This window comes from Grampus griseus, assembly GCF_964374135.1.
Source record: "Grampus griseus genome assembly, chromosome: 7".
NCBI classification, from domain to species: domain Eukaryota; kingdom Metazoa; phylum Chordata; class Mammalia; order Artiodactyla; family Delphinidae; genus Grampus; species Grampus griseus.
In genome coordinates, this window is record NC_139001.1 from 22,132,184 (window position 1) to 22,157,511 (window position 25,328).

At 36.1% G+C, this 25,328-nt stretch overlaps 1 protein-coding gene across 1 annotated transcript in view; it reads left to right on the plus strand.

The window, feature by feature from the left end:
• The window catches only part of ABCA12 (ATP binding cassette subfamily A member 12), a gene marked incomplete at both ends in the record, with an annotated part of 186,263 nt that overhangs the window by 70,809 nt on the left and 90,126 nt on the right, over positions 1 to 25,328 (plus strand). Inside the window, 8 exons of the mRNA XM_082658827.1 lie at positions 4,975 to 5,066; positions 7,076 to 7,182; positions 9,833 to 10,009; positions 11,748 to 11,926; positions 15,559 to 15,671; positions 20,074 to 20,149; positions 23,830 to 23,948; positions 24,965 to 25,071. Coding sequence (XP_082514953.1) covers positions 4,975 to 5,066; positions 7,076 to 7,182; positions 9,833 to 10,009; positions 11,748 to 11,926; positions 15,559 to 15,671; positions 20,074 to 20,149; positions 23,830 to 23,948; positions 24,965 to 25,071 — 970 coding nt within the window. The remainder of the gene's footprint in view (positions 1 to 4,974; positions 5,067 to 7,075; positions 7,183 to 9,832; positions 10,010 to 11,747; positions 11,927 to 15,558; positions 15,672 to 20,073; positions 20,150 to 23,829; positions 23,949 to 24,964; positions 25,072 to 25,328) is intronic.

Below are 25,328 nucleotides of genomic sequence, written 5' to 3' on the forward strand. Positions count from 1 at the left end.
CTTAACACCTTAATGATACAGATTGTTGATTGGTAAGTGAGCTACCTAGAAGAGAGGTGTATGTTGAACATGGGCAGGCAGGGGTTGTATCTGAAGCATAGATGACCCTGAAGGAATGAACATCAGAATGAAATGGAAGAAAATAATGAAAAAAATTAAAATGACTTCTTCTTGCGGGAGTCAGGAAGGACAAGCGTATCAAATCACTGAGGAGGCCTCAATGCCATTACAACATTCTTATTTGTACTTAAAAGTCGGTAATGAATGTCATCTGAAGCTGGAATCAGAACTGGGCCTGGAGCAGATTTCATGCCTTCTTTCCAGGTGTCACTACATACCATATAATTGTAAGTCTGGGGAAAAAGGGAAAAAATATAAAAAGTTTAATCCTTAAAGACAAAAAAAGAATGTCAGAATTTTCTTTTTAGGTTTTGCCATATGTGTCTTTCCTGGAAGCAGTTCCTTTTAAAGACAGAATTACCGTGGCACACATGGATGCCGCCCACACAGGTAGTCTTTCCCACTCACAGGAAATACAGAGACATTCAATATAAGTGCATAAATCCTACCGTTGCAATGATATCTATAAATGTGACATTTCCCCAATGTAACTGTTGGTAGACATGTCTGAGAAGAAGTAAAACTACTCTGAGCCTAGTTTCCCTCCTGGTATCTTAAATTTAACATTTTGAATCCAAGATGTTTCCCTTATTAAATTTCTTTTCAAAGTAGAGCACTATAAATACCATAGAAGCAGACTCTACCTCTTCAGCATTGTTAGAGGCAGGCCCTTAGCCATCTCCGTGGTACTGTACATGTGGCTGGGTCCAGTAAAAGGCAGTAAAGTGATGCCATGGGCCACTTGGAGATTTGACTCAGGCTTTCTTGCCTCACCCAGAAGGTTGAATTCTCTGGACTCAGGTGAGCCTACATGCTGGATTCAGGGGCATCCAAATTTTGTATAATGCCTTAATATACCTCCCAGAGACATCTAGTATGAGAGAGATTCTCTGAGACTTTCTTAGAGCTATTCAGAGTTCCTGAATAGGATTTTTAAATCTCCTGAGTTGGTCCTAGAGAGTGGGATTAGGGAAGAGTCATCATTGAATAAATCCACTTCTCTGTCACAGCCTAGTGCAGCGTTTCTCAATCTCAGCATTATTGCTACTTGGGATCAGATAATTCTTTGTTGTGCTGTGCACTGTAGAATGTTTAGTAGCATCCCTGGCCTCTACCCACTAGATACCAGTAGCATCACTCCCGTCCAGTTGTGACAACTAAATATTTCTCCAGATATTGTCAAATATCCTCTGGGAGCAGGGGAGGGAGCACAAAATTGCCCCTAGTTGAAAACCACGAGTCTAGTGAAAGTATGAAGAAAAAGATTTTAAGGTAGCAAGAGGCATGAATCAGGTTATGATTCTAGGATCTCGCTCTGTAAGAAACACAAATGACCACTCTAATCGAGCACCCCCAGTCATGTGTTGTCATCATTCCCTAGGCATGTCCTTACTTAGCTATTACCATTAACGTATTATAATCCCTGTTTTTTTTTATTTGATTTGCCCATTATATTACATATCGTGGGAATTTAATAAATGTTAGTGAGTTTATGGATGAATATGGTGGATAAAGTGTAAGATTGATTATATGTTTGTGTCTGTGGTGCCACCTCTGGTGTTTCCTCTTCCAAGGACCTTTGCAGAACCAGGTGTGCAACAGTGGAGGCAGGGCAGGCTATTTAAAAAAAAAAAAAGACGCTTCCTTAGCTGTCAGTTCTTCCAAGTGATATTCTTTATTATCTATTATTCAGTGCTTGCCATGTGCTAAACATCCTACCATCTGCCAACACAGTGCACTGTAAATAGACTTTTCGCAAGCATTTTACAGTCTGAGGAGAAAATTGATCATTACTTCAAATGGAAAATTCCTCTTATGAGTAAACTGATAAAGAAATTAAATAATAAAATGAAGAAAGGGTTACAGAATTCTGGGTAAGGTACTTTCCCTCTTCCCACCTCACCAGCCAGTGCTCACTGGTTCCAGATTATGAATGATAAGGGTGCGTCCATTTGGTGTCCAGAGATCTTGAAGGTTCTAGTATTGTAAGATTATGTGGGGAGTATAGATACATAAGTATGGGGCTTCAGCTCCATACCGATGGTGAAGGCTGTGTCTTTGTACCATCTTCTTTGTGGGCACTTTGACAGTTAATATTGGTGAGTGCCTATGATGACAGGGCCCAGAGAGGCACTTGTTAAGGACATCTCACCTAGTACTCACAACAGCCTTGCAAGATAGGTGTATCATTCGTAATTTTCAGATGAGGCTGAAATTTTTTAGGAAGAGGCAGAGCTGGGATTCAAAAGATATCTAACAGCTCCAAAGTTCTTTCTTCTACATCCCAGCAACACTGTCTCTTTTTATTTAATCAGCCATCCTATCTTATGGTTCAGTGCCGTGCCAGGTGTTTTGAATAAAAAGAGCATCATCATGGTGCCTACTTCCAAAGATGTCACGGCCTAAAATGGGAAAGTGGTAGGAATAGGTACACAGACAAACCTAATACACTTAAAATTTATATAAAGTAAGTATGTACAAAATGCTTAAATTGTGTAAAATGATGGAAAAGATACTGGTTCTCATTCATCACTCTAAGAAGCATAGAGTTCTCTGTCTATAAGTATGGTCAAGCTAATTAGAAAGCTCAGAGATTACACTTAATTCAGTAAGACTGGATACCTTCCTGTTCTCCTTTAGTAATTTAATAGGGAGTCAAAAAGAACTAATTACCTTTGCTTGGGGGAGGTAAGCTGTATTTCAACTTAGAGCCTTAATTCATCTTTTTACCCACAATGCTTGATGTTGCACATTTATTTTGTGGTTTCCATTTTAAGAGTTGACAGACAATAGTTACGTTGAGCAGTGGCAGAGGACACATGCCATGACACTACACACTGTAAATGCAAAGCAACACTGGGGAAAATTTGCAGGAAGATGACCAGCAAAGCACGTGTGAGATCCCATGCTCTCTCCCTGACAAAAGGCCGTGCCGGGACCACCTAAAAGGAGATGAACCGCCTCCCCACTCCTGTAACGTGGGACTTGTAGGCAACCGTGTAATTGTGGGCACTTCCTGGTCAAGGACGGGTCCTGTTAGAAAAGAGGCCTCCAGAGTTCCTTGTCTGGAAGAGCCATTTTCTGTTGAGCAAGTTCAAACCTGTTGAGCCAGCAGCTTGCTGGGAAGGGGATGAACTTGTTTTGGCATTGAAAGAATATTTGAAGGAATAATTTTCGGGCTCTTATCTGAACGTGGGAAATGGGCAAGGTGTCCCCTGTAGCGTTGATGCAGCTTTTGCTTCTCCAAGCTCACACTTCCTTAATTTCCCATCACCTCTTTTTTGTTTCTCCCCCACTCCCATTTATTTTTCAAGTCTCTGTTTTCTCTTGCTCCTTCTTTCTTCTTTTTGATGTTTGTCACTCTCCCTTTGGTTTTTGTTGCTGTCCCTATTCCTTAAAAATTTTATGAAGGCAGTTTTTCCCTTTATTTCAAAATGTGTTGATATTCAGTAGTGTTTCTTACAGTATTTCAAGCTGAACTAAAAAAATGTCGAGAAAAAGAAGAGTGAACTTGACTTTCTCAAACTTTCTAAAACTTCTGTTTGACAGCAGGAAAAAGGTTCAGGTCATTTCTTATTTTTATCTGAACAGTTTTCCCATCCAAATAGTCAGCATAAGGAATGTAAGAAGATTTAGGGGAATACAGTCATGGTCATGAATAATTCAAATATACATTAAGAATGCAGAACTTCTAGAGCAACCAGTACATTTTATAGAGAATATTGGAAGAACACTAGGGAATGGAAACAAATATCACCCCTTCTTATCATTTTTATTAAAAGGACACGCTGGGAAAAAAACATTTTTTTTTTCCCAATTATAAATCATAAAGTATCCTGGAACCAGGACTCAGATCTTGTTTCTAAAAAGGGAAGTCAAATCGAACCACAGTAGCAAGCAGAACTTCTTGCTTTTCCACTGTTATCTTTTTATATCCATTCTTATGTACCGTAAGCAAGCTTTTTATAAACAATCAGACAAAATTCAGATTATTCATTCCAGACATCTGGACTTATTTCACTCTTGAAATAGATATATTTATTTTAGACACTTACTTTAGGAATATCAAGTTTTCAAGAAAATATGATTATTTCCATTTTAATAATAATAAACTAAACAGGAAGCAATTTTTTTAAAAGAGGGTTACTGAATTGTGGAGTGGTCCTATAATATTTTCTTCCAAAAGCTGGTGTGACCATGTTGTGCAGAGATTGCTGGCACCACATGCTATCATTACAGCCTTGATACACTCAGTACAATTAAAACCCTGAGTACATCATTATTTCTTTAACACCTGGTGCCACCTGTAATGACACCAACCACAGTGCTTAGCACAGACTAGATATTCAATAAATGTGTCTTCTCCTTCTTCTTTGAATCGGTCTTGCAAGTATTCATCTTTGACAGTCTTCAAAATGCCATCTATAATTTAACATAGAAAACTTCTTTTTCTTTTGTGGTTGACAAATAAGCAGACCTTGATTTCAGTCTCTGAAGCACCCTTTGACTACCATCTATTTGGGATCCGCCATCTTTTTAAAAGAAAAGATATATATCATAAATATTTTCAGTATTTAGCTCTAAAGTCCTTTTTTCTTTCTATAAGAGTGAAGTAAAAAATAAGTATTTTAAACCTTATCTAGGCCATTTTCTCTGAGTAAAAATTTACCTTGTAGGAGGCCTTATATATTCATTGGTATATGGTTAGGTGAGTTTTGTCATTAAAATCCTAGAAAGTAGATTAAAAATTTGAAAGTCCTAGGAGAGCCCTGGAATCTACCATATAATACATTGCTGTAACTAACTGAAATTAATGTGAGTGAAGTTATAGAGTTCTTGCTTTTTCTTCTCTAGTGAAATTCTGAGAAAGTCATCCAACCTGGAGAAGGACAGCAATTTATCACTCCAGAGCACTGAAGTTCCAGAAAAAAGGCACGCATCACTGGGTAAGCTATCCTCTTCTGCCCAGTTTAGAACAGGCCTTTTGGAACAACCAGTAAAGGTCTAATCTTTAAAAGTTATACTTTTAACTTTTCAAACAAAGATGGAATGCCTAGAATATCCCTAAGAGATCTAAATATTTCCTTATGGTTGCCTGAGTGTGGTGGTGCAGTTATGCAAAGGTCTTGAGAATAATTGGAAATTAAGTTCTTACTGAAGCACTCTCTAGGAGCAAAACCCTAAATGGTACTATTATAATGTTGAGAATTACACGCTTTCCCAGAATTGACTAGGGACTCTTCAGTTGCCTGCAATGAGATAACACTGGGATGGTTAGAATGCCCATCAATAAAAAATGTTGGATAGAATCTCAGAGATTTGTCCAAACTTTATATTTTACAGATGAGGAGTATGAGGCCCAACAAGGTTAAGCGCCCTCCCTGTCCCATCATCCAGCTGACCTGGTACTGGAGCAGCTGCCAAGATGGGACTCTTCTAGCTGTAGTTTTCTTCCTCCCACTCTACCACTCAGCATCACAGTCATTCAGCATGCTGTGTACTTCTTTCATTCACAGCTAGGCCAGTGGCCCTGAGACAGTAATGTGCAGAATACCCACAGGCTGAGCTCCCTGAACCTTATGTCCAGGTGCTTTTGCTGCAGATGGTCTTGAGAGACACTCGTTAGAAGCCACAAATTGAGAGTAAACTCTCAAAACAGCAGGACTGTTTTGTATTCATTGGCAAATATTTATTGGGTGCCTGCTATCATGTAGGCACTGTCTTAGGTACTGAAGATACATTAGTGAACAAAACAAAGATTCCTGTATGTCAGAATATGATGGGTGATATGGGGGAGAAAAGGAATACCTTTAAAAATGCCATGTGATATTTAAGATTCTATGATATTAACATTCCAATACAAGTTGATGGACCAAATGAAAAAAAGTCCTTTGTTATTGAAGTAGGAATATGGCAGTGAGTGGTTTTGAGGAGTTAACGTGCTGTTGTCAATGATCTCTGGGTGTTTGGCTGAGTGGTTACAGCACAGTAGAAATAAGATCATACTGTTGTGGTCCAGTAAGCTTTGCTTTGCTCAGTAGCCACAGATTATGTTTCTTAGCCTGGCCAGTCATCTCACAAATGTATTGCTTTGGTCTAGAGGAATCAGTTGGTAAATTCTTCAGCCCAGTGAGCATTTTAACAAAGCCTAGGCCCCACTGATGTTAGGTCACTGTATCTTTGAATATTAAGATTCTTTGTTGTGAGGATAATAAAGTATTTCTGTACACAATTTATAAAAGTGAACACACTGGCTTAATGAACATCCATGCTATAGATCTGAACATACTCTTCCAGCTAATGCTCCTAACCAGGAACATTCTGCCACATTATAAATAGTACTGGATGAGGCCACTTTGGGAATTACTTAATTAGCATATACTGTAGTCTGGACTAATTGCTTTCTCCCATTTATTGATCTGAAACACCATTCAAAAACCACTTTGGGGAGGAGAGAATTTATGATCCTAAGCAGATTTTAGCCTCCCAATTGAATAATTAAAAAAAAAACAAAAACATTATCACCAGATGTGCATTGGCAGATCCTTTGAACAGATGCTGGGTATGATGGATCTGTGGAGCTAGTGGAGGCACCTCAGATCCTCTAGGCCTGAACAGAAATGACTCAGTTTATTAGGCAATAATATTGGTGATAAAGTTTAATGATATAAACTGGAATGAAAGCCAATGACATCCAAAAATGATTGGAAAAAACCCCAAAGCAGACCAAAACCATCACAGTTTTATGTGAAAGGAAAAACTGATGGACTTTGCCATTTTGCCAATATGAAACTTTCATGGAAGATGCATATTTGAGCATATTCTTCCTGTGGAGTACATGAGAGCATAAGTGATATTTATGGATTCTTATGTGAACCTGCCTCTGTGTGTGTGTGTGTGTGTGTGTGTGTGTGTGTGTGTGTAGTATGCTAATCTCTTCTTTCTTTTACAACAGCCACAGTATTTCCTAGTCCACGTTCTGATTTGGAAAGTGATGGAACATATACTTTCAATGGTAGTCAAGTGCTTGCCTGGATCCTTAGTTTGGAAAAGGTAATTTCACTCAGTTTTGTATGGACTCATAATAAAAAGCAGGTAAACAAATGCCTCTTAGATTAATAGAGGAATCTTCCAAATAGGAAGCGTATTCCCATTTGGAGTAATGTCTCCGGGAGATTCTTTTCTTGGGAGCTCTTTCATAAAAAGCTTAATTTTGAGGCATTCTAAATTCCTTAAGGTCTTGGATATTTATTTACTTCCCTGTTAAGTCCCTTAGTTGAACTTAAGATTTTCATTTAGTAAAAAATAGGGTGGCATTACATGTGATCTTTTAATTTCCTGAAGCAGGAAAGAAAAAATGCTGTATGAAAGCAGATGAAACTTTAACACCCATCAGACTTGCTGCCTCATCTATACTAATAATGCTTTTGGAAAACTTAGAGCTGTAAAAAATATCTCCCCAGAGTAATAAAATCCCTTTCCTTAGCGTGGTTTAAAGCCTACCTATGGATTTCCGTCTGTTTACCAGTCTTCCACTTTAAGATTCCAGATTGCAAGATGATAAACATCATTTCTGTCGGAGGCGTAAACTGGCGACCTGTGAGCTGTATGTGTATGTGTGCACATACACAAGGCTTTTGAGAAACTGAATTTGAATGCCTTTAGGCAGAAGAGGTACTCTTCTGTCAGCTGCAATCCCCACTTTTCCTTATTGTCTTTTATCCAACCAGAGTCATACATTTAAGTTATTTGGCTGGCCGGTGGACATTTAAATCCTGCTTTACGTGCTCTTCAGAAATTAAGAGGAGATCGTTTTTAATATTTTGCCATGGAGAGACTACTACTCTCTCTCTCTTTCTCTGACTATCTATCACACACACACATAAGAATTTTTAATAATATATCCATGTCTTATGTAGTAGACGTTTCTTCCATCTGAAACATAGGGACATAACTCTGGTCTTTATTCATATATTCCTGTGACCATAACCACTGCTGCTTAATATGTGTCTATTAGTTCCCCTTGAATTAACATTCTGTATAACTGAGGCATCTTGATAAACTTGTTTATGTCAGTAAGCCAAAGAACAACCCAAAAATGGATGTCAGGAAAAGGCACCATACCTATCAAGGCAATTCAGCCAGTGCTGGTTGAAATATGACTTCCAGGGTCAGTCCAGTCTAGATTTTGAAAGTCTAGTTTATATAATAGTTGAGGTACCTAAAGCACCCTGTGTAGCTGAGGAAGCCCCACCATGTGCCCACGTAATTCCAGTATAAAGCCTCCACAAATCATGCTAGGGTGCAAACTAGGGAAAGTTATTTTATTCCATTCTATTTCTTCTATATTGGTTCCTAGAAGCAAACAGCCTTGAATTGTATAAGTTAAATTCTTTAATAGCTAGAATAGCAGTGCTATTCTCAAAAATACCACTTTATTGTATTGAAACTCCCAGGTTCTCTTTCTCATATGGAATAAAATTTCAGAATTTTGTGAGGCAGCACAGAGTCATGTATCCGATGGAGATAAGTCAAAAATGAATTTTCTATGTATAGATACATATTTTCAGAGTAGTTGGAGCAGAAAAGGGATGTAAAAATCAGGATCACATATTGATGCCTCTGTCAGCAATCTCTCTGATTCCTTTTTCTTTCTTTTTTTTTTTTTTTCTTTTTCTTTCTGTTTACTGCTTTCTGCAACCCTTGCAAGAATAAGTAGAGAAATCATTCTGGGGTGAGTTTATATGTAATGTTAAGAAAGAGATGTGGATGAATGACTAGAAGACCTGGCACTTAGAGTATCTCCTGGAATAAGTGGAGCCTGTCTTGTTTCATTACATTTAGAAGTTGAATCACTGGAAGGTAGAGTGTAGATTTTGTGATATAAAGGGAGGATGAAGTTAGCTAGCCCTCACCTCACAGCTTATAGTAATTAATTACTAGGAAGGATGCATTAAATATTGCAACTAACTGTAATTGGCTCTATAAATATCTAAACAACTTAATGGTGAATGTGATCAATATTATAGATGAAAATAGTGCTGCATCTGTTAACTGGTCTGTACTGTGAAATATATGGGGGACTTCCATTATGAAAATGCTTTCCAATTATTGCCTTTGATAATTATATGCTTGTATGTATTTTCATATATGTGTTTTCTTTTTTCTTTATATGCATAATTCTTAAATGAAATAATTGCTTTGCAGATGAAACATAATCCATGTTTTTCCACTTCTCTAAACAAACACTGTTGGTCTTGAGACTAGACTCTGAAACTCTTCCTTTTTGGAATTCTTCCAAAGATCCTGGCCAATTTCCCATGAAGTGTCACAAATTATTAGGACACCTAAGTCTCTGCTGTTAAATGTCCAGGAAAAGCTTAAGATTTTTAAGCCTGAAGATTTTTGTGAGACAAGATCTAGTACATTTAGGTTGTCTAGTCAGAGACAGGAAATGTGTTCAGTTTAAAAAATCATATGCAAATCTTTTAAATCATAAAGATGACAAGAGTTACCACATTTACACATTCTCTCAGTGACTTTTTATGGGCAAACCCAATGTATTTTAGTGTTAATTTAATAGTTGCTATAATGCAGGACCTTAAAATGGCTATTATGTAGACAGGTCAGTTTCCTTGATGACTAGGATATGTTAATATCTATATTTACTAACATTATTATACCACTCTTCTCACACACATTGCTTTTACAGCAAAATTCGACTTCAGAAGATATACGAAGAGAACTGTGTGAGAGCTATCCAAGATATACTGCCGATTATGCCTTCTCTTGGACCACTCTAGGGAAAAATGTTTTTAACATATTTTGCCTGTCCAACATGACCCTTTTAGAGTCTTCTCTCCGAGAACTAACAAACCAGTTCTCTCAGGTGAGTGCAAATATTTTAACATGATCAAGATCTCATAAACAGTAGAAAGAAGTGTATTGTTTCCATTGTCGTATACACAAAGTGACTCAAAATGAATCAAAGAGCAAATTCATAGCCCACATGGACTAGGAAATGCTGACTGAAATGTTGGCTCACCTTTGGCATGAATTCCTCGCACAGAGATTCACATACAATGTCTAATTCTAAGTAATATTTCTGTTTGCTATTTAAATGTGCAGGATTGAAATTATGTTAATGTTGAACCAAAAATATTGCATTATGGTTAATGTGGAGACATCTTTGTAGATGAAATTTGACTTTGCTCTATGATGAATGAAGATTGACTGTTTTCTCTGAGATATTTTATTTAAGTGAGATTACTCAGCATACAATGTAAGTTTAATAATTAAACTATCAGAGCCTTATAACTCTCAGAAGTTAGAATAATGGATAATCTTTAAAATGTTTCTTCTAAGGTCAAACCCAATTTACAAATTTGATTTTTTATGAAATAATATAATCCCTCTTTCCCAAATATTATACATTAAAACCAAGAACTTTATAATATGGAGTGCTAATGACCATTTTATGCTAGTCTTAAATTAAGATGTGAAAATAAGACACTGATAATCTTTTTTTTTTTTTTTTTACTGATAATCTTCTTTTAATGAAACTCCACATACAATGAAAGTTCATAAAAATATTCAGACTTCTCTCAAAATTTTCTAAACAGGAATAAATGAAACATGTCCACATCTAACATTTTTCCCCTGGATTCTCTGAATTTTAATGTCAGTAAGTACAGAATGCTTAAATTACTCTTTAGTAGTCTGAGTTTTCCAAATGAGCTAGAGACACTGTTATAATAACCCCAATCCAATGTACAGCACTTGAAATTCTATCTCAACAAACTCAGCAGTCATGTAGAATGTGTGGTTAAGAATATGTTGTTCAAAATCACATTTTCAGTGTGAAAGACCTTGAATTAAGACAGAACAAAAGCCTGACTTTACTAGTATGAATGAGCTTATTAAGAAGATTGTTTTGGGTGGGAATATAATGAAGGTATTAGCTGGGTCCTGTGATTCAGAGCAAAAGTACAGGTCATGGTTTTCATTTATTTGTTTGCTTATAGTACAAGATATGATTATTACAAAGGATATTCACTCTAAATCATTATTATAACTGAAGTTCCTTATATTCCAGCAGAACTTTGGAAATATTTTATTTTGTTAAGTATGTATAATTGTAATAGTAGACATTTTCATATGTTTGTATATATACATATTCACACCCATATAATGTAAAATATATAACTTTTAAGGGTTTTCTATGCAAATAATAATTAAGGTCTACTAATGGATATAGAGAAGATACGTCCGCAGATCCTACACCAGATCCTAAAGAAAAACAAAAATATTACTCTGAAGCTAATATTGTTTTAAGAAATTAATTTTAATTTCCCAAACACAATTTAAAATATTTTGTATAAACAGTTTTGTTAACCAAACATTAAATATGCCAATTTCTGGAACTATAGGAAAGAATCTAATTATGTGTAAGAACATTTGAAATGGTTTATAGTTTTTCCAAGTAAAAGATGACTTCAAACTGAATGAAAATCTGAAAGAATTACTTATGTGAAAATCTAAACTTTTAATGTTTTCAAAGGCAGTTAGCCATGTGGTTACACATATTGAAGTCTCATTTCACCCTGTTTGTGGTTTTATTTTTTAAGCTATCAAGAGATCCCAATAACCAGAAGACAGTGTTTCAGGAAATGGTCAAAGTGCTGTCCTTTTTCTCACAAGTGCAAGAGCAGACAGCCGTGTGGCAGCTTCTCTCTAGTTTTCCAAATGTGTTCCGGAATGACACGACACTAAGCAATCTATTTGATGTTCTTCGAAGTGCAAACAGGTAGGAAAAAGTAAGAATTAAGGGGAATATTACTGTTCATAAAGAAGTCTTTCTTTTTTTTTTTTTTTTTAATATTACCTGTAGGATCACTGGTAGGTAGGTAATTTAAACACAGCAAATAATCCTTCAGCACCTTATGCAGATTTTGGCAACGAAAGTAAGTGTATTAGTTAAGCAAAGGAGAAACACACATTGTGGTCATCAGGATTATTGACAGGTTTATGGGGAAACAAGGACGAACACTAATCATAACATCTATAGTGTCAGTTGCTATCCCAGAACTTCTGAGAAAGATGGTAGAGCAGGACCAATGGTAGATTGGAACCCTGACTCAGGCTCACTCAGGGACAACCAGGGCTCGGTGCATCTAGTATTTTAACTGTTCAAGAAGAAAATATTTCATTGGGTTTTGGTTGGTACTACACAGTAAAAAACAACCCCATTGGCTAGAGTTTACACCAAGCCACCCCAAGGGGTTTGGCCTCCTTCAGGTGCAGCCAGCCTAAGCCTTCATATTGGGTTGGCTTTATTTGACACATATGACACAGAGATTTGAAAAATTTTGCAGAAGAAACCCTTTTAAAGCCTGCATTCCTCATAAAAGAGATCTGAGCATGGCCAGCATTCAGAGTTTGATGGACACATACTTAGGTTTTGGCTGTCCAGCTAATTTGGAAATGTGCATTAAACAAAACAACAACAACTATATTAACAACTAGCAGTTACTGACTGCCTGTTACATGCCAGACACTTTACTGGACCCTTTATAGATATCACATTGAAACTTACAACAGAACTATTATTTATTTTATAAGTGAGGTAACAGAAGGTTATAAGAATTAAATATTTGATGATCATGCCGCTAGGAGGGTTTGAACCTGGATTTTTTAACTCCAGAACCCAGACTGCCTCTGTAATATGTCACTAAGAGCACAGTGGATTCCATCGCTAATGTCTGAAGCACCACAAGAGTTTTCTCATCTTCTCTGATAAGCTTCCAAGAGTTTATATTTGTTCAAAGACCTTATAATAAGCCCTCATGTTGTTGCATTAGTTTCATTTGATTCTCACAACAGTTCTTTGAGATTGAGACTACAGATATCCCCATTTTATAAAAGAGGAAACACACACTAGTTTTTTAAAGTTAAATTTTCTTTACTATTATTATTATTATATTTATTATTTTTTATTTTATTTATTTATTTTTTTTGCGGTACGCGGGCCTCTCACTGTTGTGGCCTCTCCCATTGCGGAGCACAGGCTCCGGACGCGCAGGCTCAGCGGCCGTGGCTCACGGGCCTAGCTGCTCCGTGGCGTGTGGGATCTTCCCGGACCGGGGCACGAACCCATGTCCCCTGCATCGGCAGGCGGACTCTCAACCACTGCGCCACCAGGGAAGCCCTACTATTATTATTAAACTAACAGTATCACTAAAATCTGTAAATTCTTCACAAATGACTGTATTTTATCATCAAATCATTGGTTTATCTTACTCTTTGTTGATCAAGTAATATGGACAAATAAACCCCATAAAAAGGTTTTGAGGTTATTTACACCAGCAATTTTACAAAGTTGTAATATAGTTCAGTCACCAAAACGAGATTATATAATGTTAAGATTATGACAGAGGTTAGCAAAAATGAGTAATCTCAAAAGTCAAGAATTGTATATGAAAAAGCATACATGATATTCACCATTTATGAGGAAGAAGTTGTGCTGAGATATGAATCACAAAAACTCCTTTTTAAATTACCTTTACATATAAGGAAACTTGTTTTGGATAACTTCCATTTGTATATGATGAAAAGGACAGAAAAACAAAATCAGTGAAGTGAAATAAAAGTATTTTGATCAATAATTTAAAGGATTTCAGAGAGGACAATGGTCAGGTGTCATTTTTAAGTCACGTTTTGTTAGAAAAAGATGAATTAAGTCTTCTGACATTTTTATTAATTATATTAATAACAATAATGCTGACAGTTACAATGAGATTGCCAAGTGTTCAGTCTTTGAAGGTGTTACTTTGGGACAACAGATTAGCTGAGTCAAGCAGAAGGCCAAGCTGGGGGAAGGCTGACAGAGATCTACAACCTCAGAACATTTAACTGGTCTCCACGGTGACGAGGGTTCAGAAGTAACTCAAAGTCTGAGAACCAGGAGATTCTTGGGGGCAAATATAAAAATGCCTGAGGTATTGACTGTTATGTATATAGAGCAGAAATGAAAAAAATACAGCCATGCCCCTATGGCCAAGCGCACAGCTGTAAAAACAAGCTAACAATGCTGTGGGCTCAGTGCAGAAATGTTCTGTCCTCCTCCCCGCCATGTTGGGGCAAAGTGCCAGAGGTAAGACATAACGTGGAAAGAACGTGAACTTTGAAATTAGACAGAACCAGTTCTATTTATTTGGATAACCTCCTGTAAGTTATTTAACTTTTTGAACTTTAGTTTTCCTGTCTATAAAACAAAAGAAATGAAAATGACTTTATGGAACTATTAGAGAAGTAAATAAAATTATAAATATATATATGTTTATATATAGACACATATCTACTAGAAACTAGAGGATACTCTTAGCTCTCTAAATATTTTCATTCATAGCTAGGGAGCTAAAATTAAAATGACCTTAATTTAAATATTAAAAATTCCAAAAATATGGTAGGAAGTATATGCACATGCTGTTGCTGGAGTGAGCCTTCAGCTGATTAGGATACATATGGAAAAACTATCACCTCGTATGTATTACATGTAACTTCACAGTGGCAAATCCTTAACAAAGCCTTTTAAGTTACTACTCATGTATATTAAAGCATTGCCTCACAGTTATTTGTGAAATTCAGACATACTTGTACAATGCTAACATTTTTAAAATGTGCTAATGACAATAAGGGGATAAAAAAAGGCATTTCTTAAGTCACTAGTTGGTCTTTTGGAAATATGGAATGAACTCCAGCATAAGTGAATTTGCTGATTGTTCATCCACAGTGTAGACCGCCCATCTTATTAGTAACGTAAAACTCATAGGAAGACAGTGCCAGTTAGTCTGGATATTAATTTTGAGCTACCCCTTGAGCAGTGCCTATGGGCCATTTAGGGGATAGAATGCAGTCTTTAATTAGGGCAAGCTCCATTTTTTCTTCAAAAACATTACCATTTGTTTACCTTTGTAAAGATAAATATTTATCAAATGCTTAATTAATAATTATTCTTGAAACTGGATCTTTTATCTGGGCTTGATTTTTAATGAAAATAATTTCCAATATTTAGTTTTTTCCTTTAATTAAAAACAAAAAAGAAGTATCCTTTCACTGGAAGCTTCTATTTCTAACCACTTATTTTTAGGTCTTAACAAAGAAAAAAAAAAACTGACATGAAGTTCACTTCTTACTTTAAGGCCTTTTAGGTTTTAGAATCCTGGAACCGGTGAAGTGCTCTGTCTGGTTCAAGAACACTTTGTTGGGATTTTGTGCGTAAACAGACAAACAAGTAATTAGACGACAAAAGCAGCATCTTGTTTCTTATGTTATAAGAATAGTTTTCTATACTGTAGCTATTTTCTCCTTGAATAACCTTTTGTTTCTGTCTGCAAACCTTGAAATACAATCTGGTTTAATTGTTTTTCAACTTGTTAGTGTGCTGCTGGCCATGCAGAGGGTTTATCCACGGGTTACAACTAATGAAGGTTTCAGAGCTCTCCATAAATCTGTTAAACATCTGCTTTACACTCTGGACTCCCCATCTCAAGGTATTATATTACCATCTTCCTGTATTCAATTCTGTGTTGCAATTCTGTATTCAGTTCCATTAAAAATAAAAAAGAGAAGTAATCAGTTATGGATGGTATCATTCTTAGGTAGAGACATAAACTACAACTAAATCTGGGTCTTAGGGTAACCAAAGTGTGGAGACAAGGAGAAATGGCCAGAAAAGAGGCTCTGACTTTCTAGGATTTTTATTTTGGTAAAAATGATCTCTCTTAGCTATATTATAAAGCTATGTTTATAGTTGGTATGAAAAATAAATATCAGAGTAAGGGAGTAAGCCTCAGCAAGTAGATTTCTACTACGACTTTTTGAACAAAAGCCTACACTGAATCGCAGTATCTTTGCCCTCATTTTCAAATTTTGTCTTTTTAATCAGGATGAGTCTTTGGTAAAAATATACCCCTCAACCAACCATCTTGAAAATGCATGATGGACGTCAGAGCGTGAATAGATCAGTATAGCTCTACTGTCACTTATAGGTATAAGACAAACTATAGCATGTTGCTAGTGAATCAGAAAAAAATCACCTTTGCATATAGAGGATAGCATTGTATACCACACACATGGAAATGCACAGACACACACACAGCCATATACAGACAAACATATAAGGAATAAGTCCATACTTCCCAAGTAAAATGTTTCGTTAGCATTTACCTCTCCTGAATGAATTTAGAAATAGGCTTTCTCAACTGAGTTTGTCAGCTTTTAAATATGTAGACTTTACCTTTGGATTACTGGTAAGTGTCCTGAGAGCATCAGGTCACAACCTGATTGTTTATTACAAGGTCTTTATTAGTTTTCATATGAATAGCAGGTTTGGAAAGGCTTTGAAGACTTCTCGAAGGAGGTTCTAACATACACTTAGATACCAACTTCTGTTAGTCTAGAACATTTTTTATATCATCAATTACAGAATTAATGACTAGCTTGCAAGATTGATTGCTGTTAAATTCAATGGTCTTGACGAACATTAAGGTTAAAAAAAAATTTTGCACTTTTAAAAAAGTCCAGACCAGAAAACCAGACAGTATAGTAAAAGACACTAATTATTTCCTCTGTATATTTTTATATTTTCGTTTTAAAGACTTGAGGACTTCAAGTTCTCTTTACCATTCTTTTCCTTTTCATCTTCAGACTCACACCTTGTAATTGTAAAGTAGAGGGATGAAGTTGAAAATTTTTTTACAAAGGACAGAAGCTCCTCAGTGCCTTAGAAGCAAAAGAACCTGTCATTAACTGAGGCAGCAGAACACTTTTTTCTGTTGAACAGTATAACTAACTCAATTTTCAATACTTAACAATGGCCGTGTCTCATGTCTATGAATATGCTAATGATTTTGGCATGTATTAAGCCATGCAATTGGATAGTCAGGATGACAAGGAAATACATCAAGGAAATGTGCTTTTATTTTTTAAACTAGATGTGCTTATATTTGTTTGTTTTTTAATTTCCTACACGTGTGACTTTATCAGTCTGAGGATACCAACACAGTAGCATTAATGTCAATTCCTAAGTCATTAAACCCTAAGCCCCTACCTACCTGCCTGAGCAGAAATTTCATGGCCTTTGAAAAATCCTTCCAGGTATTTCTGGGAATCCTTCAGGAAACTCAAACTTGTTTTGAAGTACAGATATCTGCCACGTTGCCCAAGCCACCCATGCTTAATCTCCATGGTGTTTAGCAGTATTTGTGAACATACTTCTTCCCTTGGCTTTACACTCAGTAAACTGGAGTGGAATGGTTTCTTAAAGCAGAGTTGCTTGGGTCCTCTCTAATGCATGACAGGGCTCAGATAGCTTTGAGGGTCTCACTCCTTCTTTCAAAGAAAAAATAAAAGGGTAGTATTTTTTGTGTCAGTGATAAATATTTTATTATCTTAAGTCCCTTCTATCATCAAAACAACTCTATAAGAGATAGTTATTATCCCATTTTGCAGACAAAGAAACTGGGGTAAAGGGAGGCTGGGCACTTTGCCTGTGTTATACATCCAGCAAGTGGCTGAACTGAGATTTAGAGCCTAGATCTGTCTAAGCCCAAAGCCAGGTCCCCAAGCTCTTTGTTAGATGGCCTCACTCATATTTACCGTCTGGGACATATACACACTATGATAGTTCACACAAGTACCTGCCACCACCAAACCTCAGAACTGGCTCCACTTTCAGCCGCTGATGGAGTTTGACTATTTGTGTCAGATTCCTTCTCACATGATACATTTTTTGATAGCCATTGCCCAGTTCCTCTCCACACCACATGTCTATTTCTAATTCAGACCTCCCCACCCCATGTCTAGTTCTGATTCAACCCTGGTTATGAACATAGTTCAAGGTTTTTTCAGAAGCCTCCTCAGCAACCATGATACTATGGAGATGCTAATAAACACCTTGGAAGAAGCTTGTCTCCTAACTTCCTGTTTTAAGGAGTCTGATTCTCAGCTCCACCCCACTGAGGATCCCTACTTCACAGTTTAGTATTTTCATTTATAAAACTGAGTTTTGAGAGCAAAGATTACCTTTTTGGCTCATTGAAGTTTGCTGTTTTGCAAAGTATAGTAAATTACATGAAATTACATCTTTAGAAGCAGAAAGCAATCTTTACTGGTGAAAGAGGCTATCTGTGCACTGGATTTCTTTCTATGTCTTTGGGCACCCTTTTTTATATATGCCTAATTCTACAAAGAAAGTAACATCTGATTTTTAAAGGTCTGTAACAACTTCCACTTCATTAAAGCCTATTTAATACAGTATTTCTTCTCAGACACCTTAGAGTCCAGAATGAAAAGTGGCCAGAGGGAGAAGTCCATACTTAACAGCAAGGTCAAGCCTATAATTGATATGTATAAAGTTAATTTCTATTAGTTATTCATTTGAATAGCGTGATGAGGAAGAGACACTCCATAACCGTATAGAATACAAATGCTAATGAACTTGCTCAGCATCACATAGGAATTCAAAGTGAGCAAGATATGATCTTGGGAGAATGGTTTTATATACTTTTACACTGCAAAAGCGTAAGCCTCCAGAGTCCTATCCTGGATTATTCTCTATATGGTTGCCAATAAATAATAGGTATTACCATTATTGATTAGGTTTATTTATTCTGGGTATCTTCTTCTTGGTCCTTTCACTCACTAATGCATTGCTATCATTAGAGCAATAATACTTAGCAGCATCCTGAGCAGAGCAGAGAACTCCCTTCTGCCAGAGAGGAAAACTGAAAAAGTCACTCTGCCAGATACTAGGGACAGAGCAGACGTTCCTCAGACATGACTGATACAGACGTAGGCAAGGCGGTCTTTAATTCTGTGAGTCTTTTACACACATGCTTAAACAAAATGATCAGCGTGAGAAAAGTACAGATGGTTTCCTAGTTTTGTGCTAGGACCTTCTTAGAAGGCTTTAGAACACGCGAACTAGAGACAATGGGAGAAGCCTTAAAGCTGGCAATAAAATATCCTATTGAAAATGGTTAGACCAGTGTTAAAAAATGACAGCACTAAAACTACTGGATTATTTATAAGGAATTAATAGTGTCTACAGGGAAGACTGAAATAAGTAATACCGTTTCCTTAAAGGGGCCGAATGAAAGCACTGGATTTCTGATGTTTTTATTTATGTAGTAGCTGTTTAAAGTATTTCATTTTCAATTTTGCATGTGAATGTTGTTGCACGCTTACTCTTTAACAATACAATGTTATGCAGCAAGCAGAATAAGGAACCTGTTTAACTTCTAGGGACAATTCTCTGTGTTGCATAAGATCTTCACATATGGTTTCCATTAGACCCAACTTAGTGATTGACTTCCACACTCCAAACTTTCATATTATTTGAGACCACTCAGAATGGTTCTGTTAACGTTAGCCAATTTGCATTCACAGCTGCATTCAGTTGAAATCACTGGCTGCTTTTTGAAAGATAGAAAATATAGATTAGTGATGGTAGATGTTTCCTACGGCTACATTCTAGACAACCGAAGACAGACAAACAAAAAAATCCAGTGACCCATAAGACTGAAATTGGCTTCGTTTGATTAAGAAGTCATGGGATAGTCAATTTGCATTATGATATTTAAGAGTCATCTATGCACACAGGTTTTAGGATAAAATAGTGCAATGGTTTGATGCACAGAGAAATAATTTGTTCGAAATGCATATGCTTGACCATTGGAATTATTTCAATTAGTAGGCATCTATTTCCTATAAATATCTTAAATGTTTCCAACTGAAAAGCTTAGACATCGCTTGTAAAATCCTTTGGAGAAAAATTCTGCAGACTTCCTGCATTTTTTTCCCATTAATTTGACCTGGGATGATTTTTGCTTAGAAAAATAAATCCTTTACAGAAATGTTAAATATTCTCCTATATAAATATTATCACTTTAGGTGGCTCTGATAATACAACACATGTGTGGAGTGAGGAAGATGGACAGTCTCTATCCCCAAGCAGCCTGGCTGCACAGTAAGTCTTTGTTGGTTTGTTGGTTTGTTTCTAAACTGGTAAGTAACTTGGCTGAATAAGCAATCAAAACAATTCATAAACATAATTCTTTTATCAGCATCTAATGCCATGGAATAGAAAAATCAATCATTGACTGACCAAAGAAAAAGATACAGTTGAAGTGCAGTAAAGTTGAAACTTGTTTTTTGGTATTATTCAATGATACTTTCGGATAATGCAACATGAGGATCTGTTTTTCAGCTCTAAGAGTGTATAACTAGATCCCACATGTTCTGTCTGGATTAGTTACCTTATGTCTATGAGGAAAATCTAGCTGGAGGCGCAATTTCCAACTCTTTTCAGGTCTTTCATCATGAAAGATGTAGAAGTCTCCAGTTTTTTACATTACTATTTATTTCGGTTTTAAAAAATCAAAATATTTTGTATGCTCACTCAAGGTAATGCACACTTTGTTTGCTTCAGTAGTATTCAGGTAGCCAAAACTGTTTATAGGTAATTTGATTTTGGACTCTTTGTGGGGCATGTAAATACATTGTCTCAGGAATAGGCAGTGGAAATAACAGCAGTTACCTCAGCTTCTAATGACCATTAATGTAAACAGTTCTCTGAAGTAACTGTAATAGTTATGGTAGAAGCTGACTGAAGTAAATGCACATAGTTCAAGGCAAATTTAGAGACTAGGTGGCCTGTTATGTAAAAGGCTGTTTGGGCCTGGTAAATTACACTATTGAAATTCTTTAACTTTAGTCCCAAAGGATATATTTTTGTGCTAATGGAAATGTGTACAAGTAAAAACAAATAATAGGACTTACTTTTAACCATTCATTTCTTTTTCTAAAATAAAATCTATGCAATTGTTTATAAACTTTCTATTATTCAATGAGAAGTTCCCCAACTCTGGGTAATTCTAGGTAAAATCCTTCCATCAATAACCACCTCCTCTTTCTGCTCCCACATCTCTCCTCCTCTAAGGTGGCTGAACCAGATGCTTCTCCCAAGAGCAATCTCACAGCTCTGGGCAATTTTACCCCAGACAGGATTCCATGTCCCAAATAATCAAGTCTTTTAAACACATTCTCTGTATAGCCAGAAAAATAATTTTTTAAAAAAACCCCTGAATTGAATGAAGTAAGTCAGAAAGAGAAAAACAAATACCGTATGCTAATGCACATGTATGGAATCTAAGAAAACAGTACTGATGAACCTAGTGAAAGGGCAGGAATAAAGACGCAGATGGAGAGAACGGACTTGAGGACACGGTGGGGAAGGGGAAGCTGAGACAAAGTGAGAGAGTAGCACTGACATATATACACTACCAAATGTAAAATAGATAGCTAGTGGGAAGCTTCTCTGTAGCACAGGGAGATCAGCTCGATGCTTTGTGATGACCTAGAGGGATGGGATAGGGAGGGTGGGAGGGAGGCTCAAGAGAGAGGGGATATGTATACTTATAGCTGATTCACTTTGTTGTACAACAGAAACTAACACAACATTGTAAAGCAATTATACTCCAATAAAGATATATATATATATATATATATATATATATATATATAAAACCTCTGAATTGAGACAACTGGATGCTTATTGCTGAAGCCAGGTATCTTTATCAGAGCCTTGGGGCATCCGTAACATTGATAATGTTAGCGCTTCAGACCTGAAAATTCCACAGCAAATGTAGTTGGTTACTGACAGCTAGCTTACAGTTTATTAGAAAGAATTCAATACTTTTAAGATGGCTCTTGTTGAGATTGATGCAATTAAGGGATTTCTTATCTTTGGACTTCCTTTCCCTCCACACTTTAAAATAATCATAGAGTGGCAGTACTTGGCATGAGATAAAAATGTTTATGATCCAGAATTTTCTAAAGAAAGCTGCTCAAAATTTTTCTTTTCCTCAAAGCTCTTCTCTCTCACTGTTTTTGCACTAAAGTTAATTATTTTTTATTGTGTTGTGTGTGTGTGTGCACGTGCACACGCATGCATACATCCGTAAGCTCATCTTTAGTTGTAACCATTCTTGAGAAGTAGGTGAGATTTTTATATAAAGAATACATAAATTAAATCGTTTAAAGGAATACTTGGATGTTTATGCCAAAACAGTGGCACATATGTATCTTAATTTTTGGTGTATCTTAAATCTAATCTCAAAAATCTTGGCAATCAGATGTTCTTTATGGAACTAAGATAATGCTTAGATGATATTTCAAGGTCACTTTTAGCCCAACATTCTTTTTTTAAAGCTTGAAAATTTACCATTCACCATTCTTGTGCCATTTCATCTGGAAAAGTAGACCAGTATTTTGCCCCTGAGCACAGCACCAGAATGGAAATGGCTCAATGCTATAATGATTAAGACAAAGAGGAAGACAAACACAAAAGAAAGAGAGATAATACTGAGAGGAGAGTCTCTGGTCAAGGAAATGCCTAAACAAAACAAGAAGCCTCAGGAATGGGTGCAATTTTTTTAAACATGGAGGCTGTGGGTTGTATTTAAATGAGAGTCGGCCATCTGACCAATTAACTGGGCTCTGACTGCCAAGTTAGGGACTTTTCTTGCCATAGATTTTTTTTTCTTGTTAAACTTCCTCAAATATCCAGTGTCATTAACCCACATGTAAACACCCTAAGACTTCTTTAGTGTTAATGCAAACATTGTCCTACATGTTTACTAGCTATGCCAGGATAAGTCTCTTCCATTAGTATTTGACTTAAATCTAAAATAATATCCAATAGAACTAGTTAATTTGTCGTGCAGTTTGATTCAAAATAGATGGTTCCCAAATAAACCATTGATACTTGTTCTATCTCTGCTGTACATAACATTCAATAGTAGACACTAAGGGAAGAAATTACAAAATGAGTAGAGATGCAGCCTCACAGTTGAAGTGACAGGGCATGCGTAACATACACATGTTTACTCACTCACATATGTATGCCTCAAAAATCTTAGACTATGTCCTCACATGCCAGTCAGTTTGAAAGGAAACCAGAAAGTGGATAATTTGGGAACTCTGAATTGGTTGTTTAAAGAAAAGAAAAGGAACTTCTATTGTTCATTTGGATTCTACCATTTCTTTTTAATCACAGTTAAATGAATTTAAATTATTTAGAGAATATTATAGGTGGAAGGGATCTAGCAGATCATTTGACAAGAGAGGAAACTGAAGCCCAGAGAGAGGGTTGCCAGATTTAGCGGAAAGAGAAAAGAAAAAAAGAGAAGAGAAGGGAAGGGAAGGGAAGGAGAAGAGGGGAGGGGAGGGGAGGGGAGGGGAAGAAGACATACAAGACTCATGGGACATACTAATACTGAAAAATTGTTCATTATTTACCTGAAATTCAAATTTAACTGGGACTCCTGTATTTTATCTGGCAGCCCTAGCCCAGTGATTTTTCTTTCATGTAAATGTGCCTAGAAATGATGTTAAGATCACTTATGATTGGATATTAAAATAATTAAATATAGAGAGAGTGCCCATGGAAAAGGTAAATACTTAGAGAATCCAGAGTAGTGCTGTCATTGTGCAGCTGGGCTGGATGGGGGAAGATGTCCTACTTCACAGTGCTTCAATGCTCAAATCAACCAATGCCAAACAACTAGGGACTCACATGATCTCAACAAAATGGCTTTGCTTTATTTTTATATGACTTAATTTATATATTCTTTTCTAATTCTATAGGCTCCTAATACTGGAAAACTTTGAAGATGCCCTCTTAAATATATCAGTAGATAGTCCTTATATTCCGTACTTGGCATGTGTGAGAAGTGTCACTGACAATTTGGCCAGGGGATCAAAAGGTAATACTCCTCTTAAGAGTCAAAATGCTACTCATGGTTTGTAATTTTGTTCTAAAATAGTAAATCTTATAAGATGTTGGCTTAAAAAAGAAAGAAAATTTAAAAATCTTAGTTTCCATATGCATCTGTTTCAGTGGTTTGATATATAAAGGGACTGTCTAATCATATTATTATGTTATTACTCCTGTCCCTGCTGCTAGTACCACCTGGCCACCTGGACAAACTTTAATGTATAATGGCCAGATAACAGATGTGTTAATGGCCACCTGGATAAACTTTCCAAGTCTCCAGAATTAGGAGTTCACATAACCCTCCGTGACATTTTCTATGCCCTCAATAATCTTAGTTGTCAAAAAATAATGAAGAAGGATAATGTAGACTTCCAAAAGCAGATGTAAATTACATAAAGAAAGGCATTTTTGTAGCAGACTATTTTTACTTCTGATCCTTACACACTTTAACCATGAAGATTGCATTTAATCAAATATTTCTTTTTCCTTTTTTTAAAGATAAAACATCTATTTTCTTACACTTTGTAGGAGATATACATTCACTGTTCCTACACCAAAATAGCTTTTTGAGACTTAATAGCAAGCAAATAGCACAACAGGTATTTAAGTGTGGTCTCTCTTTACCGGACATGAATTAATCAAGGTTGGAAGGGCATATTTGTGTCACAGTGTTATACAACCTATTCTCTCTCAAACACTTCAAGTTAATAGTACATCCAAAATAAAAGCATGTTCAGTTCACCAAGAACCAAAACTGTATAGCACCTTTGCTGGAAATATTTTTATCTCTAAGCAGAATATCTATGAATATTTTAAAAATAATGAACTCTATAGTCTCCATGGTTCAAGGAAAGATTAAATTTTCACTCATTTTATATTTAGATTGAAATAGGCTATTATCTTAGAAAAAACTTAGTAGTAAATTAGGATAAAGGTGTCTTTCAAATAGGTTTCCTAGATGACCTTGCAGTTCACATAAGGTAATTCTTTTCTCCTCCTTTACAGAAAATTTAAGACTGCTGCACTCTACAATTCGATTTCAAAAATCTTTTCTTCAAAATGGTTCCTATGAGGATTACTTCCCTCCAGTTCCTGAAGTCTTGAAATCAAAAGTAAGCCATGAAAGAAAAAGAAAAAAAAAACAAAAACCTCAAAAACCTCTTGTAATTCTCTGGCAAGATATATTTGTAATTTAAGTTTTAAATCTGTATTTTTTAAAATACTGGTTCTATTTTGAGTCTAGATTAATGCTAGAAAAAGGGTGACAAGAGTTCTGGTGTTACATAATTGTATTTTGTTTTTAATCAGTGGATATCTCTGTCTGAAATGACCCATAAGAGACTAATTACAGAATGCAATACGTAAAGGA